Genomic DNA, 19,518 nt, shown 5'->3' on the forward strand with positions numbered 1-19,518 from the left:
ATTTTATGAATAAGTCCAATAGAGAGGATAAATGAAAATTAGATAATGGATTAATAAATCTTTTCAGATTCATCCTGACCAAGTGTTAATGCCCAAGGAAAACCCAAAACCTATTGTAGGTGAGTATAATAGTATAATATTTGAATATTTGCAAACTTCAATTGGCGAATTGATGATTGAGCATTGAGTTTTCTGGAGATGCATGAGTGTCACCAGTAAACAAATATTTGTCAAACTTGGATCTTTTCTAATATGAATACTTTATCAATTTAAGGTAGATCATAGGTATATATTTCTTGAGATAGAATTTTCTTATACTTTGCCAAAATGAAGATTTTACTATGCTTTTTTCAAATATAATAAAAAGTATGGGTCACCGTGCTATTTTCCAAGCTATGAGTCGTTGAAAATTGCCTAAATTTGGTTAGATTGTTCATGAAAAAACACATTTGTGTGCATAAAAAAAAATCTATGAGATAGAATTTTGAAATAAATTGTGAGAAGATAGGTTTTATAATATGTTTTAAGAAAATAAAAAGAAAAAATGGTGTCACCGAACTTGTTTTCTTGCTACAAGTAAAAATTAAAAATTTCCCTATCAGTCCAGTATATATTTTTTACTAAAAGAGTTATCTTCCCTGAAATGGGTTATTTGAAAAAATTGATTCTAAAAACACAATATTTGATATTTGTTTAAATATTTTGAGTTATACAATAAATCACCAATTTTTATTTACATAAATAAACAGTCTAACCAATAAATTGTAAATCTGTCTCCAAATTTGCAGATTTAGGCAAATAACTAGACCGATTTTGTACTGGGATTGTACAATCCAAGATGGCAGTATACCATGAATCTACCTTAAGAAAAGCTAAAGAAACTGGTTGCGAAGTCAACTATTTAGTGCTTAATGAGAAAAAAAAAATAAGTTTGTTTACAGCATTTGAATACATTTGAAGCATATAAACATTCTGTATATTTCTTTGCAGTTGTAGAATGTCCAAATGAAGACTATTTGTACAGTTTATTAAGATCTGAGAAGTTATCTGAATGTCAAGGTGACAACGACAACTCAGCTGAATTAATTGTACACATGTCATCATATGACATTGTTAATAATCCACAGTATCAACAGTTTATACAGAGGTAACTAAGTGTATATCAAATGACAAAACATATGACTGCTATTGATTCATTATTATTCAAGGGATACCAATTTTCGGTAAACCACAAATTTGAATGTTTAACTAAGTACAAATTTTCTATAGGCTTGTATGCAGGCTTTTGTAAAACCATGAAATCATTTACATGTAATATCCCCAAAAATATGATTTTCCTCATTCCCCGAAAAATTTGTACCAAGGAAAAATAAACAAATCCACAGTATGTAAAAAATCCTCAATATATATAGTTTATAGTATGTGTAGGTCAAAGGAATATTGTTTGTATTGCTGTTCTTCATCTTGACAGTTACTGGTAGGTATTTAGTGTTGAACTGAAAAGCTTACACTGGAAACAAGATAAAGACTGTTCCTTGTGTTGGACATAAGCTGTTCTTTTTGTCTCCCTTTCAAAAAAGTTGTAGAAACAAGACTTAGGTGTGTTGTTCCCAGCATCTTAGGTGTCAATCGTTGTTAAAGTTTGAGATGAGTTTACATAGGTCCAGTGTAAACAGTTTATTGACATTGCAGGAGTTGTCAATAAGTTATTTAAACAACCAGTTATTTCTTTTTGAAAGAAATACATACTATAATCATGAGTTGCATGACAATAGACTACCATCACAGGGCCAAAAGTATTGAGACAACTTGTTGAGGCCAATAATGATATATTTATCAGCTATTTTATACATTGGTTTGAAATATGATATTCAGTTTGATATCTAAAGGGTGTTAGGTGTACAAGTATTTCTCTTACCTGGTTCTTATAAAGTTAAATTATATGTGTATGAATTAAGGAAGATGTGGGGTATACCTCAATGAGGCAGCTATATATATTTAAACTAAACTTTAACTAAAATACATCTAGAGCTCAAATTACTGTTTAAGTGATAAAGTGTCTATGTCATTCACTTTATATAAAGAAAGCAGTTGTGTGCAATCTGTATGCTTACATTTATAACTAAACAAAAGAAGGTAACTACATACCATTTTGTTAACAGTGATGGTATCTTATTTCAACTATCATAAAATGATTTTATATTTCAGATTTGCCAGTTCAACACGCCATATGTTTCTACATGAGAAGACCAGTACATTATCATTAACTGCAGTGTTAGAACTTCAAAGCAGCCTAAATATGCTCAATTCAACAATATTTCCTCAATTACATATGCCAAAGCAGCAGATTGAAGATTACAAGAGTGAAAATCATATATTAGCCAAACCTTTCATGAAATACTCTTATAGACCAAAAAAAATTGTATCAGTGTAAGTATCAATTATATTTGATATATTACATTTTGAGAGAATACATGGCAATATCAATTAATCAGCTGAAAAATCTCTTCCTTTGAATCAGTTGAAACTACACTTGACTTATAATCATCCCTAAGCGTGTATTCTGTCCGAATTGAAATTTCATCCATGTTTTTTAGATGTTTTACACCCTAAAAGGGAAATTTGCAGAGGTGTAAGTTTTTTCATGGTTCCCTTTCTCGTTCAACAAAATGACCAGTTTTAGGTAGAGTAACTGAATACTGCCATCTTGGATTGTAATATAGCAGTACACAAGTGTTTAGTTCTTTGCTTAAATCTGCAAATTTTGAGACAGATTGACAATTAATATGTAAGACTGTTTATTTCAATAAAGAAAATAACTTGTTTATTGCAATTTTTAGACTGTTTTAACAAATACCAAATATTTGTTTTTGATTGTATCAATTTTTTCAATTTAGCCATTTAAGGGGAGATAACTTTAAAAGTAAAATTTTTTTAAAGGAATGTTAATGAAATTTTTACTTTTTATTTGTAGCAAGAAAAAAAGTTCGGTGACCCATTTTTCTTTTCTTAAAGCATACTATAAAATCTATCTTCTCATATTTTATTTCAAATTCTATCTCATAGATTTCTTTTTATTCACAAAAAATGTTTTTTCATGATATTCTATGCAAAATTGCCCTTGTAGCTTGAAAAATAGCATGATGTCTGATACTTTTTTCATATTTTTGAATAAAAAGTATAGAAAATTCTATCTGAGGAAATACATACCAGTGATCCACCTCAAGTCAAACTTAATTCTAAATCATTCCTAGGACCATAGTATAGAATTTTTTTTTGGCAATTAACCAAAACTTTCAATTTATTATTGGAATAAAACACCAATTTCTTACTTGGAAGTTTTGTTTCACCTGCAACAAACATCCAAGAATGCAAACCATAAGAATACTTATCCAGCAATGTTAGCTTTTGGTAAAAAATTGGGTGTGTTGCTCAGATTCTATAAATAAATATATGACATATTCAACTTTATTTCATGAATAGAATGTTTGTAATATGGCTGTGTCCATTTGACAGAGTTCATAAGACCTTCACCTCATTGTAATGGATCATTGATTATACTCAGTTTTATCTGATACCTTGATCTCAAAGACTTTCAACATAAAATCAATCATAATCAGTAAAGGATGAGAGACTTTTCTGCGCTCTTGTTTTATATTGGACGTCAAAGGATAAAAATGGTCTTCTGATAAAGTAGGTCAATTTAATGAACACTACAATTCAATAAGTTTAAGCATATATAATTTTAAAATCTGTTGATATGTGTCTATTGATAACCATTGTTTTGAATTAATGGTACTCAATTTTAGTCAGTATTATGCATAGAAACCAGAAAATAACTATAGTTCCTTGTCAGTTGAAATATTTATAATTAAGTTATAACCATTGGTATTTGTATATACTACATATAAGCATCCATGAGTCTTCTTGTCAAAATAAAACTTGCTCATATAAAACACTAAAACTCAGGGAACTTAAAAAGTACATTTATTGCGAACCCAATGAAAGTTTTCCACAGTGCCATCTCTATCTTGACCAGGTATTTAAACTTTTGCAAGTTCACCTGTCCTATTGAATGAATACAATAGCTATTGTTCTCTGTGTAGTTTATTCACTGGGACCTTTAAATTTCTTCTAAGAGAAATCTATCATTCATTGATTAAATTACCTGTGTAAAAAAAAATTCTTATATACAGACAAAAATACTTTTTTTATACTCATTAATTGCGTGTGCTGATGTATTTATTCAATATTAATAATATATTTTCATTCAGTTTAATATAAACATTGATTCAATCCTAAAAAGTTGATTTCTAACAAAAGTTTTATCAATGTTCCTATTGAAATTTGATTTTTTTTTGTTTAGTTATAGAATACATTTAAGAAGATCTTAATTTGAAACATCATTATTTTCAAGTTCTTATTCATGTCAAACAAATTTTTTTTTAAAAGGAACAATGTTGAAAGTTTTGTCAGAAATCAAATTTTTATGATTGAATCAATGTTTATATTAAACTGAATGAAAATCTATTGAATCAATGTTTATATTAAACTGAATGAAAATATATTATTAATATTGAATAACTACATCATCACATGCAGTTAATGAGTATAAAAACAGTATTTTTGTCTATATATAAGAATTTTTTTTTACTCAGGTAATTTAATCAATGAATGATAGATTTCTCTTAGAAGAAATTTAAAGGTCCCAGAGAATAAACTACACAGAGAACAATAGCTATTGTATCTATTCAATAGGACAGGTGAACTTGCAAAAGTTTAAATACCTGGTCAAGATAGAGATGGCACTGTGGAAAACTTTCATTGGGTTCGCAATAAAATGTATCTGGGTTTCATTTGCGATTTGCTTCAGCAGTGAACATTAGTTAAACTACTGGTACCCTTATTGAAATAAAAATATATCAGATCAGTTTCAAGAAAATGTGAATATGGTTTGAGTGTGTGTGTTGTAACAATTGTATGATAATAAATGTGCATTATAATTATCTTTTAGTGAAGATTGTTTACCAGAAGATTTTGAATGCAAGACAAGAGACCAGATAGCTGGTGACAGTAACATTATGAAAACCGTAACAGATTATAAAGAAGTGATTTCATCCAAACAGTCCACAACCAAAGATAAAGGTTAGTTTTGACAATTTTTTTGCCCTTTTAAGAAGTTTCATGTTTAAACAAAACTATTTTGGCTATAACATTTGCATAAACAACAAACAGAAGATAAAAATTGATATAAGAAAAGAGGGAATTGATATTCGAGTGAGCTGTCAAACATTGCTGTTCCTTAAAACAATGTCTATCCATTTTTTTAATTGAAAAATTTTCATTTGAAAAACACAATAACAATATTTTGTCATTTTTTTCCATTAAATAAACCACTTGGAAGCCAGAGATAGCCATGTTAATACAATATGTAAAACTTATCATGAAAAATAATGCTCCCTCTCCTAAATATGTATTTAGTTTGAAGATTTTTTTTGGCATGGTTATAAATAAAATATACGAAGGGGCTGTCTTAAACTTGTAATGAGGTGAGCGTTTTTTTTTCCTTTTTGCTCTGTGTTGAAGGCCTCACTGTGACTTTGAGATGAAGAACAGCAAAAAAAGAACCTTTTTTTATATAGGAAATTAGTAATACGATATAACATCTTACCTATTATGGCCAATAAAAAATCAAAGGGATGCGAAGTGTGTGAAGAGCGGACAGGATATTTATACATAACATTTCACCTTTTATCACAACAAGGTATTTTAATTTAAATAGGTAATTTCCAGAATGATATGTATTAATTTATAAAATGCATTTCTTGGTTATATTTTTCAGGATCTGATTTCCCAGAAGTTGTGTTTTTAGGAACAGCTTCAAGTGTACCAGGAGCTTTTAGAAACTGTACAAGTATTCTTCTTCATATGGAGTGAGTTTTATCTTGTAATATACTGAGACTATAACATGATTTGATCAGTTTGTATATTTTCTGTATGATGTAATCACTGTAACCACTGAAAATTATTTTTATGACAATGTTATGCCATACATAATATATTTTCTGGTTCTCCAACACTTCAAAAATAATGAATCTGAAAAGCTAATAAGTTTATGTGACCTATTAAATTGATAGATATTAATGTTATTTTCTGTCTAATCATATGTTTGTCTTGTGGATACATGATATTAAAACCATGTGTTATGTTTAAATGAATTATTTTTATTTCAAATCAGTTTTTTGGGGGATATAATGTATTTGATTCAGTTTACCCAATGAACTGGAATTTTTCGATGACTGGTATGATTATTTATTTAGTTTTTAATTTCAAAATTTAAATTGCTGCTTTTTATAATATCTAGTTTCAAAAAATAATCAATGATCCTGCTGTACAACCAAAATGGTCACTATTCATAAAAATAGCCAAAATTGTGTAGATAAATATTCAGTTTAAAAAATTCTTCAAAATGTGAATAGCTTATAAACTTTGCAATATTTGATGAACCTAATTCCCATAAGCTATATCTGTAAATGTAACTAAAAAAAAATATATAAAGGAAGACTTGCTATTTAAAATTATGGAGGTAATAATTTTTGTATCCCCATTTGTAGTTTTGGTTGATACTCCACACTTACAATTAAACATGAGCTTTACTGACACTAAAAAAGACCTCTGGGCGGGTGTTAAACTCAACCAAATGTCTAATAATTTTCTATGATAGTTTTAATCATTGTTGCTGAAAATGATTCTGTTTGATGTAGTTCTCCTTCAGAAAATTGCATTTAGGCATCCTGGCCCTTTATTTATACTTTGAAAGCATTAGTTTTATTGAATTTTAGGGAAGCTTTTAAGCCAAGTGTGTGGTACATAATACTTGGAGCCTTTTGTTTCTTTGAGTGAGACCAGCTAAGCATGCTGAGTAGGGAAGCCATGCCCAACTATTTTTTGTATGCAATTCAAGAGGACTTTTGATATGATGTAGGAACTGCTAATTATAATTATTTAATTTTCAATTTAGCAATATTTTTTAAGCAAATATTTTTATTAAAAGTTGAGTATTTTGGTTGACCAATCAATTCAACAATTTGGTATGTGAAGACAAGTTTTTAATTTTTACCGCATAACTTATGATATTTACATATATACCAAATCATCTTTTATCTTTCAGTGAAGAAACCAATTTATTAATGGACTGTGGAGAAGGAAGTTTAAGTCAGCTATTAATGTTATATGGAGATAAAACAGATGAAGTATTAATCAAACTTAAAGCTATATTTATATCACACTTACATGCTGACCATCATCTTGTAAGTACAGAAAATCTGATGGGTATTTGGTAAAAGTAAAAAAAAGCAATGTCCACTGATTATTCCTAAAATTAAAGTTAAAAAAATCTATTGAACAAAATCAAATTACATATATAATTTATATACAGTACAAAGATTTCATAATTCCATTTTTTCTAAATTCAAATGGATTCAGTTTAATAGAAATGAAACTATGAATAGTAATTTCACATTATATTAAAAAGTTTTTTCTATAAGGTATTAGCTCAATTTTTATGAAAATTCACATAAATAAATCAATTTAAGGAACAGATTCTTTTTTGTTCAGTTACTGAAAAATCAACTTATTTCTTTGAGCAATTTATTATAAATGTAACTTCCTTTGGTAGCAAAATACCACAAATATAAATCTTCACAAATTTCCCTAATATGGATCATCTCTTTATGATTGCACCAACAAAGTTAGAAAATCCTGAATATCAATTTTCCACAAAGTCTACTAATAAGAGCTCAATGTTAAAAAGTATTTGGTAAACTAAAATGGTTTAAAGTATGTAAAAGGAAAAAAAATTAAAGAATAACAATGGAACATATACAACTTTGAAGACATTTTTTAAGAGTTACTTTTCACTTTTGTAGGGTATGTCAGGTTTAGTATTTGAAAGGAAAGCAGCATTAGCCAGAGCTGGAATGGAAATAACTCCCATCCTCCTGATAGCTCCTGTACAGATCATTAGCTGGCTTAGAACCAATGAGGAACAGTTTCGTGTAAACAGTCTGAAAGAAGTTCTACAGTAAGTGATACGACTCAAACACTTTTTATATGACCGCAAAAAAAATTTTTGCGGTCGTATATTGGTATGACGTTGGCATTGACGTCGACGTCGTCTGAAGACAAAAAAATTTTGCGGTCGTATATTGGTATGACGTTGGCGTAGACGTCTTCGTCATCTGAAGACTCGTTAGTTTTCACACTCTAACTTTAGTTTAAGTGAATGGATCTCTATGAAATTTTACCATAAGGTTCACTGCCACAAAAGGAAGGTTGGGATTGGTTATGGTACCAAGAGGTAAGGAATTAGGGGCCAAAAATAAGCATTTTTGTAACTTCCAGACATAACTTGTGTGTTAGTGTATGGATCTCTCTGATATTGTACCACAAGGTTCCATATCGCAAAGGGAATGCTGGGATTGATTTTGGGGGTTATTGCCTCAAAATTTTAGGAATTAGGGGCCAAAAAAGGAGCAAAAAACAAGCATTTTTCTAGTTTCATGACAATAACTTGTGTGTTAGTGTATGGATCTCTCTGAAATTGTACTGCAAGGTACCATACCACAAATGGAAGGCTGGGATTATTTTTGGGGTTAATTGCCTCAAAATTTTAGGAATTAGGGGTCAAAAAGGGGCAAAAAACATGCATTTTTCTAGTTTCAGGACAATAACTTGTGTGTAAGTGTATGGATCTTTATGACATTGTACTACAAGGTTCCATATCACAAAGGGAAAGCTGGAATTGAGTTTGGGGGTAATTGCCCAAAACGTTGAGGAATAAGGGGCCAAAAATAAGCATTTTTCTAGTTTCCAGAGAATAACTTGTGTTCAAGTGTATGGATCTCTCTGAAATTGTACTGCAAGGTACCATACCACAAATGGAAGGCTGGGATTATTTTTGGGGTTAATTGCCTCAAAATTTTAGGAATTAGGGGTCAAAAAGGGGCAAAAAACATGCATTTTTCTAGTTTCAGGACAATAACTTGTGTGTAAGTTTATGGATCTTTATGACATTGTACTACAAGGTTCCATATCACAAAGGGAAAGCTGGAATTGAGTTTGGGGGTAATTGCCCAAAACGTTGAGGAATAAGGGGTAAAAAAACAAGCATTTTTCTAGTTTCCAGACAATAACTTGTGTTCAAGTGTATGGATCTGTCTGAAATTGTACTGCAAGGTACCAAACCACAAAGGGAAGGCTGGGATTGAGTTTGGGGGTGATGAATCATAAGGGGGTTCAAAAATTTGGGGTGGGGATTTTTTCCCCCTTTTTTTCTTTAAAAATTTTCCATTTTAAATTAGTTATTTCTGATTTATATATAAAAGCAAATAATAATGATATGGTTTGAATAGGTAAATTAAAAATTTTTAAGTTCTTAGACCACATTCATTCTGTGTCAGAAACCTATGCTGTGTCAAATATTTAATCACAATCCAAATTCAGTGCTGTATCAAGCTTGAATGTTGTGTCCATACTTGCCCCAACTGCTCAGGGTTCGACCTCTGCGGTCGTATTAAGCTGCGCCCAGCGGAGCATTTTATTAAATGTTGTTTACAGTTATGTTCATACATTACAATAAGTCTTGTTTTGTTTTTATTTCTTTGTATGTTTTTGTGTTTTTAATAGTCTTTGATTCAAGAGTTGAACAATTGTATTTATTTGCTAAACAATTTAAGGGAATTTGATTATCAGATTTTTTGGATTCATTTGATTTTATGTTCTTGTCTTCTAGTTTGGTCTGTAAAGAAAAGTTGATAAAAGTTTGTATTTGATTGAAGTTGTTTGTATATGTCCAAGAAGTCCATGGAAGACATTGTACATATGAATATGTTCATAAATGTAGAGTGTAGAAATATAAATCATTTGTCTTAGTTATCTTCTTCCTTTTTTATTTATTTCTGTACTTTGAATTTTTAGTAAGATTTACCAAAATTTTGATACATATCTCTTTTTTGTAGAGTATTATATGACTTATATAATTGGGGCATATTATTCACATTTTAATTTAAAACAATTTGATAATCTGACTTATGTTGTACTTTTCAGATTAGTATATAGTCAGAATTTAATGAGAGAACCATATACTGTTCCAATTAAAAATGAAAGAGACCCAACTTTATTGGAAGTAGTAAAGACTAAACTGAATTGTACAGATGTAAGTTTGTTATACATTGAACAATATAGAAATAATGAGATTTGATATGGTTTCCACTGAGACAACAATCCACCTAAAACAAAAGAAGAGATGTGGTATGATTGCCAAGTATGTAGAACTAGTCATACAAGACAAATATGAACATTTAATTCTTCTATTATGTATATTGTAGTAAAAGGTTTTTTCATGAAATTTGAACAAAATAAATACATAAAATTAAATATGATGCAATGGATAATTTGCTTAACTTATATGGATATGTTCAAAAGAATAAGGGGCCATGGTGGCCTAGTGTTCTAAGTAGTTCATCTACTGCATCACTAGCTTGTCAACACTGCGGTTAGGTCCAATCCCGCATGTGGCAGTTTAACTCCAATCTTCATAGACAAGGATTGTCAGTTTTCCTGCCGAAAAATCAGGTTCTCTCCGATACCCTCTGGCTTCCTTCACCAATAAAAACTGATAGCCACAATATGGCCAACAATGCTCTAAGTGGCTTAAACACCAACAATCAATCAGAACCAAGTGCCAGTGATTAAACTAGACAATGAAATAAATGTAAAACTGGTACTAGTCAGCTCACAGCTTTGAAGAGTTAGAGATAATATACTAGCTTTCACAATAATGTGTATTTGGAGTACTATGTTGTTTTCTTTAGAACGACTTTGAGTTTGCTTCAGTTTTATGAACACCCTGCATTTCTTGCAATTTGTACTTGGAAACATTCAATTTTTATGCCCCCGCCGTAGCGGAGGGGGCATTAAGTTTTACCCTTGTCCGTCTGTCTGTACGTACGTATGTATGTACGTACCAAAATTGGTTTCCATTCTCTAACTTTAGTTTGCCTCAACCAAATGATATGAAACTTATACACAATGCTTATTACCACAAAACACAGATCAAGTTCGAATTTTGGTAGCATCACTTATATACCATTCTAGAGTTATGCTCCTTTACAAATGGAAAATTGCTGAATTTATCGTTTCCGTTCTCTAACTTTAGTTTGCCTCAACCATGTTATGAAACTTATACACAATGCTTATTACCACAAAACACAGATCAACTTTGAATTTTGGTGGCGTCACTTTAACCGTTCTAGAGTTATGCCCCTTTATAAATGGAAATTGCAAAATTTTAAGTTTCCGTTCTCTAACTTAAGTTTGCCTCAACCAAATGTTATGAAACTTATACACAATGCTTATTACTACAAAACACAGATCAACTTTGAATTTTGGTGGCGTCACTTTAACCGTTCTAGAGTTATGCCCCTTTATAAATAGAAAATTGCAAAATTTTTAGTTTCTGTTCTCTAACTTAAGTTTGCCTCAACCAAATGTTATGAAACTTATACACAATGCTTATTACTACAAAACACAGATCAAGTTTGAATTTTGGTGGCGTCACTTTAACCGTTCTAGAGATATGCCCCTTTATAAATGGAAAAATTGCAAAATTTTTATTTTCTTCTAAATATCAAGTCATTTCTAAAATTGGAGTTATCTTCCTTTGTCCATGATTATAGTTGAATAAACTACATCAATACTTTATACAATGCAATGTTTAATTTTGACTTCCACTGATAAAACACAGATCAAGTTGAATTTGGGTAGTGTCACTTTAACCATTATTGAGTTATGCCCCTTTATAAATCCAAAGATTGCAAAATTTTTAGTTTCCATTCTGTAACTTAAGTTTGCCCCAACCAAACATTATGAAATCTATACACAATAATCATTACCACAAAACTAAGATCAAGTACAAATTTTTTGTTTCTGTTTTCTAACTTTAGTTTGCCTCAACCAAATGTTATGAAACTTATACACAATGCTTATTACTACATAATACAGATTAAGTAAGAAATTTGTTGGCAGCACTTTTACCATTCTTGAGTTATGTCCCTTTTTAAACATAAAAATTGCTGAATTTTCGTTTCCGTTCTCTAACTTTAGTTTGTCTCAACCAAATGTTATAAAACTTATACACAACCGTTCTAGAGTTATGCGTGTTTACAAATAGAAAAATTGCTGAATTTTTAGTTTCTGTTCTCTACTTAAGTTAGCCTCAACCAAATGTTATGAGACTTACACACAATGCTTATTACCACAAAACTCAGATCAAGTTCAAATTTAGGTAGCATCACTTTTACCGTTCTTCAGTTATGTCCCTTTATAACTATATGATATGCAAGCGGGGGCATCATCTGTGTCCACATGTGGACACTATCCACATTTATTTTCCCTTGTTATGCTCAGGGAATATCTTGGTAAAAAAAATCCTTTATCTGCCAATAATGATACTCTGATAAAAAGATAACTGCTAATTGATTAAAATGAGATAAGCATATTGTAAACCAACCAAATTTGGCATGAGTAGAAAAATAACACGAATATAAATTGTTGTGAATATTTAAAACTTGGATCTTTCCTTTTTAAACTATATTTATCAGGAAAATTTGAAATTAAATTGCCGTAAAGTGGGCTAGAAAGAGCTAAACACGAAATAAAGTACTGGTATCCACAAAAATAAGTTGGTTTATAGTATATATATAGTAATTAAAAAAAAATTAGAAAATTGTTGACTGCTTTTTGAATGAATTGTGATAATCATACAGTATACACATTGTGTATATTTTCAGTTTTTACCAGTGCCAGTTCTACATAGTAAGCATGCTTGTGGACTAGTCATTACACATAAGTCAGGCTGGAAGATTGTTTACTCTGGTGATACTATGCCATGTAAAGCTCTCATTGAAACAGGTCAGTTTAAGTACCATTACACCTTGTATTGCACAGTGTAAATATTTTTGTAATAACGCACACAAGTACAAATCAGTTAACAATTGATTTTGTGATACCCATTAGATCATGCTCCTTCCATGATGACATGACCTGTTAATTTGTATCATTGTATTTTATTTACATTAGATGACAGTTTTTTTCCTTTATTTATATAAAATATGACCCAGTCCACGGTTTTTGTAATGTATTTTATTTCTTTCAAAGCTTAATAGATAAGTTATTTGACATATTTTGGGCAAAAGCTGGGCTCTTTTGTGTTTAAAAGAAAATCTGCTTTAGTTGAATCTTTCCAAAGCATGTGAAATATTTAAAAATTAAACGTTTGGTTTATGATGAAATGATTATCTGTCACCTATTTATAGCCTTGATAGATAATTCAAGTTACTGTGGATTCATTATTATTCGTTGGATACCAATTTTCGTGGGTTTCGTGGATACAGGTGAACCACGAATTCAAATGTTCAACGAATAACATATTTTCAATAGGCTTTGTATACAGAGATTGGCAAAACCACGAAATCAAATATCCACGAATATGAAAGTTTTCAGCAAACCACGAAAATTGATACCCACGAAAATAAATGAATCCACAGTAAAAAATAAAAAATACAAAATATTGTTTTTAACATATTGGATAGACTGAAATATCTAGAAAAGCTAATGATGAAGGTGTGCCAATATTTCTCACAAAATCAGTAAAGTGTCTCTGCTATATTATATGACTTTGCTAGTAATCTGTTTTTGTCCTGCCTTGACGGAGTCAAAAAGGGAGACATAGGTATGCTGTTTCCGGCGTCGGCGGCACCAACAATGTATTAGTTTGTGATTAGGTCTAGTTCATGGTGAACCACTAGTGGTAAGTCAATGATATTTGGTATGCAGTTGTATTATCATTAGCACATCTCATTATCATGGAGATTATTTGGCCCTGCCCCCTCAGTCAAGGTCTATTGACTTTGAAACTTTGCTAAGTTTACATGTATTAGTTTGTGATTAGGTCAGTTTATGGGGAACCACTAGTGGTAGGTCAATGATATTTGGTATGCAGTTGTATAAGCATTGGCATATCTCATTTCCATGGAGATTATTTGGCCCCAGCCCCCTTATTCATGGTCTATTGACTTTGAAACTTTTGCTTAGTTTTCATGTATTAGTTTGTGATTAGGTCAGTTTAAGGGGAACCGTTAGTGGTAGGTCAATGATAATTGGTATGCAGTTGTATAAGCATTGGCATATCTCATTTCCATGGAGATTATTTGGCCCCAGCCCCCTTATTCATGGTCTATTGACTTTGAAACTTTTGCTTAGTTTTCATGTATTAGTTTGTGATTAGGTCAGTTTAAGGGGAACCGTTAGTGGTAGGTCAATGATAATTGGTATGCAGTTGTATAAGCATTAGCACATCTCAATTCCATCGAGAATATTTGGCTCCGCTCCATTAGTCATGGTCTATTGACTTCGAAAATTTTGCTTAGTTTACATGTGTTAGTTTGTGATTAGGTCAGTTCAAGGGGAACCATTAGTGGTAGGCCAATGTTAATTGGTATTCAGTTGTTTAAGCATTAGCACATCTCATTTCCATGGAGAATATTTCCCCCCCCCCCCCCCCCCCCCCCCCCCCCCCCCCCCTCAGTCATGGTCTATTGACTGAAACTTTTGCTTAGTTTACGGCATGTATTAGTTTTTGATTAGATCGGTTTAAGATAAACTGATAATGTTAAGTCAGTGATATTTGGTATGCAAATTAATTGGCACTTGCAAGTATCGTTTCCATGGAGATTATATAGCCCCCACCCCCTCATCATGGTTCATTGACTTTGATGAAACATTTACAAGTTAATGTTTGTGTTTAGGTTTGTTTAAAGGGCTCGACTTATAATAAGTCAATGGTATTTGGTATGCAGTTGTATTAACATTGGCACATTTTATTTCCATGGAGATTTTTTAGCCATGTACCTTCAGTCATGGTTCATTGACTTTGAATATTTGCATAACTTTCATGTTAAAGTATTGCTATTTTAATTTCAACATTTGCATTATCAAAATAACAAAAAGGCGAGACATATCTCTGTGATAACAGTTTATTATACTATCTGAAAGGTAAATTACAAAAAAGGTAGTTACAGCATAATGTGGCATGTCTATCAAACAAAAGGAAAACCATATCAATTGTAAAAAATTTAAACCTTAAGGTAGATAGGGTGTCTTCCTCCATCTTGGATATTGTAATACCTGAAAACAATCGGTCTAGATCTTTAATAGAATGTGCAAATTTTTAGAGTAGTAGGTATTCATGTGTAAGAATTTTCATTTCAATATAGAAAATGACATGTTTTATCATATTTATGGTTGTATTTTACAAAAAACAGAAAACTTTTGTTTGATTCAATTTTTTCCAACTTTGCCACATAAGGGGAGGCAACTCAAATGTAAGGGCAGATAATTCAGATAAAGGTACTTTTACAATAGAATGTGTTAGGAATTTACCTATTTTATTATGTAGCAAGAAAACGGGTCCGGTGACCCCATTTTTTCTTTTTCTTATCTGAAAGCATACTATTAAAGCTATCTTCTCATATTTTATTCTCAAAATTCTATGGTGTAGTTTTCGTTTTATGGCAGAAAATTGGGTTTTCCATGCATAATCTATACAAAATCTGTTAATTTTGAACAACCTGTAGCGTGAAAATAAGCCCCGTGACTCATTCTTTTTGTCATTTTTTTTTAAAAAGCTTGATATAAACTACATTTTGGCAAATTATTAAAAAATTCTATGGATTATAATTTAGACACCCCATCTACCTTAAAACATCTTTTGTAGGGAAAGATTGTGATTTATTAATCCATGAAGCTACCCTACAGTCTGATATGATTGCTGATGCTGCCAAAAAAAGACATAGGTAATTATGTTTTACATTATATACTGTGTTTTGTCAGATCCAGAAGGGGGCCTGTGAAGTTTGAACCCAATTTTTCAAGATTATTTTTTTGATTTGCATAAGATGCAATAAAGAAATAGGATGTACCTTCTTAAAATAGAACCCCTTCATAAAAATATCCAGATCCTTGGCAGCTGTGTTTTACTCATTTAAGACTTCCATTAGTAGAGGAAATGTATTCCATTTGTAGAGATCGTATTTGATTTGATGAGGAGTTACTGTAAACCATCTAATTTTCACGAATTTTTTCCAGTTAAAAAAATAATAACGTGGATTTAAATCATAGCGAATATATGAAATTTAAATCTTCCCTTATACAAATATATCAAGAAATGAAAAGATCGCAGTAATAAATCGCTGCGAAATTAAATTGAAAAAACTTAACGTGGAATAAAGTATGTGTGAAATTAAGCTGGTTCACAGTATTTCACAAAAAAGGCTTTAATGTACAGTAGATGATCTTTCTTAAGAAGAACCTTGAAAGATCCAGAGGGGACTGCTGTAAATTTTATCTTCATTTCTTTCCAGTGTTTTAGTCTTCACTTGCCATGCTGAACTTTTAATCTTTGAAATATATTTATTGTATATTTAGCACTGTAAAACAAGCTATAGAGGTTGGGATTCAAATGGAAGCAAAGTTCCAGATGTTGACCCATTTTAGTCAGAGATACAAAAGAATACCACTCGTTGAGCATAAACAGTTCCATAATAAATTTGGGTTGGCATATGACTTTATGAAGGTAGGTCAATAAACAAAAGTAATTGTGAGGACAAAATTAGCACAACATATTAAACTTAAGACAGTTTTAGCACAACATATTAAACAAATAGAAGTAATTTAGACAGTTTTAGCACAACAAAACAAACATGGTAGAGACCACAAAAACATGTTGAACAAACAAAACTAATTGATACCACAGTATTAGCACAACTTATTGAACAAACAAAAGTTATTGAGACCACAAAAGTCATGCTACATATTGAACAAACAGAAGTAGTAATTGATACCACAGTATTAGCACAACATATTGTACAAACAGAAGTAATTGATACCACAGTATTAGCACAACATATTGAACAAACAGAAGTAATTGATACCACAGTAATAGCACAACATATTGAACAAACAAAAGTTATTGAGACCACAAAAGTCATGCTACATATTGAACAAACAGAAGTAATTGAGACCACAGTAATATCACAACATATTGAACAAATAAAAGTTATTGAGACCACAAAAGTCATGCTACATTTAGAACAAACAGAAGTAATTGAGACCTAAGTATTAGCACAACATATTGAACAAACAAAAGTGAATGAGACCTCAGAACTTGGACAACATATTGAAAACGTAAAAATGATAAAGACCATGATTTAGCACTGCAAACAGCACGAGAATGTTGAATCTCAGCATTTTATTTATTTATTAAATCAATTTTAACTTAATATTAAGCATTAATTTTTGCTTTATTCTCTAAGAAAAATACACTCTGATACATAGGTAGAAATTGCTATAGGTATCAAGTAATTGGATACCTGTACATGTATTTATTTAATTATAATCTAGTTCTATATGTCTTATCATATCTAATGAAAATTAAAGGTGTGTTAAGGTAGATCAGGTGTCTTTTTCTGAGCATCCCTTCTGGGCATGTTGCAAAAATATTTTTTGGAATATATTTTTCCAAGTATCATTCAATATACAACAAAAACACATAACACTTTAAATTTAAAGATTAAACTATCAAAAAATTAAGTGTCATAAAGTATATTAAATTTTCTGAAAAAAAAATCCTTTTAAAATCAAAGGGAGATAATTATACTGAATTTAATAGGACAATTTGTGTTTTGGGAATTTTCAAGAAAATCGGGCTGGTGACCCTCTATTATTATTCGATATTTTGGAAGTTTTTATAAGAAGCAATGTTCATATTGCATGTAACCAATTCTATCATTTAATGTTTCTTCAATAAGGAAAAATTTAGTTTTCCCTATATAAGCCATATAAAATAACTGTAATTTTGTTAATTTCAATGTATTTTAATGAAAAAAACAAGGTCCGTGACCCCCAGTTTTATTTTAAAATAAAATTAAAAAAGAACATTTACACACGAGTCTTTAACAGATGTTTAATGAAAATCTATGGTCCATCATTTGGACACCCCAGCTACCTTAATGGTTCATGATGTAGAATATTACAAATTGCAATATACATGTTGATACAATACATTGTTATATAATTTGTCCTAATGTTGCAGGAAATTGACAAAATTGTTAATTTGTGAACCTTAAAAACTGCATAAATGTGGAAATGTTCAGTGTTATAGGATAAATTTGTGAAAATAAAAAGATGTACATAAAAGGAGATCTAATGCAAGTCCACAGGTCAACACCGCAAAAACAAATATCAACCAAAATACATCATCTGATAATACAACAACAAACAAAACTGCATTAATTCAATACATTAATTAGAAATATGTATATTTATAATACTTCATTATTTTCAGGTTAAATTAAGTGATGTTGGAGTATTGAATGACATGATAGATCCACTGGCAGAAATATTTAAAGAGGACCTTGAATATGCCAGAAAAAAAGAAATAGATAATAAACAGAAATCTAAACATATTTCTAAAAGACTAGGAAATTTATCAGAAGTACTGAAAGCTGTGTGATGAATATAAGAAAAATAAACAATGCATTTTCCATAAATGAAATTTGTGATAAAATAAAAATAATAAGTTGAAATGAATTAATACAAAAAATAAAAAATTAATTGTTATTGCTTTGTTTGGTTTTACTCATTATACTCCTGGTGATCGAGTATTCCATCCATTTTCTTTGGTTTTCCTGTCATATTACTATTGTACCTGCAACTGATCCTGGACCAAATGGCAAAATTTTGTGAAACTTACAAAAAATCTAAATCGCATAATGTTCCTTTTTTACTGCCTATTTCATTTCTTCAGATGAATGATTTGTATCCATCATTCCGTCATTCTGTCATTTTATTATTCCGCAACGAACAGTTATACTGACTTTTTTTTCTAAACGCCTTCACAAATTGAGTTGATTTTTAGTATGTGAGTCTACTAGGATGAGTTACAGATCAAGTTTACATTTGGTTCCACTCTGCTGATTTGTTCTGAAATTACTGGCTTTAGACTTTCGTGAAAATAACAGTTATATCGACTTTCATTCTCACTTTTCCACTCCTAAAAATGGCTTCAAACTTTTAATGCAAGTAGGGCCATTCCTATCATTCCGACATCTAGTTTGGGTTAAACTTTTCCATGGCATGAATTTTATCAAATACACACACAACTGCAACTCTTCCTTAATCCCTAATCAGATTTGATTAAACTTTCTCAAAATCTTCCCCATATAATGCCATAGTCTACCTCACATTTTGTATTTTGATCAGAATATTTATTCAGGTTTCTAATTTTATAACCAAAACTCCTCTTAAACCCCTTATTGGAATTTATGTAACTGGCTCAGATTTTTTATGACTCAAAGTAGTTGTGCACCTATTTTGTTTTTTATCCGAATTATTTTTGGC

At 30.6% G+C, this 19,518-nt stretch overlaps 1 protein-coding gene across 1 annotated transcript in view; it reads left to right on the top strand.

Moving 5' to 3' along the window:
* The window catches only part of LOC127707580 (zinc phosphodiesterase ELAC protein 2-like), a 33,571-nt gene extending 14,833 nt beyond the window's left edge, over positions 1–18,738 (top strand). Inside the window, exons 10-21 of the mRNA XM_052212176.1 lie at positions 68–119; positions 991–1,147; positions 2,209–2,430; positions 5,015–5,145; positions 5,843–5,933; positions 7,172–7,310; positions 7,929–8,083; positions 10,108–10,216; positions 12,852–12,972; positions 15,836–15,914; positions 16,546–16,693; positions 18,464–18,738. Of these exons, the coding sequence (XP_052068136.1) occupies positions 68–119; positions 991–1,147; positions 2,209–2,430; positions 5,015–5,145; positions 5,843–5,933; positions 7,172–7,310; positions 7,929–8,083; positions 10,108–10,216; positions 12,852–12,972; positions 15,836–15,914; positions 16,546–16,693; positions 18,464–18,631 (1,572 nt within the window). The 3' untranslated portion in view covers positions 18,632–18,738. The remainder of the gene's footprint in view (positions 1–67; positions 120–990; positions 1,148–2,208; positions 2,431–5,014; positions 5,146–5,842; positions 5,934–7,171; positions 7,311–7,928; positions 8,084–10,107; positions 10,217–12,851; positions 12,973–15,835; positions 15,915–16,545; positions 16,694–18,463) is intronic.
* Positions 18,739–19,518: the final 780 nt, after the last annotated feature.

Source organism: Mytilus californianus, unplaced genomic scaffold (genome assembly GCF_021869535.1).
Source record: "Mytilus californianus isolate M0D057914Y unplaced genomic scaffold, xbMytCali1.0.p SCAF_7, whole genome shotgun sequence".
Lineage (NCBI taxonomy): Eukaryota > Metazoa > Mollusca > Bivalvia > Mytilida > Mytilidae > Mytilus > Mytilus californianus.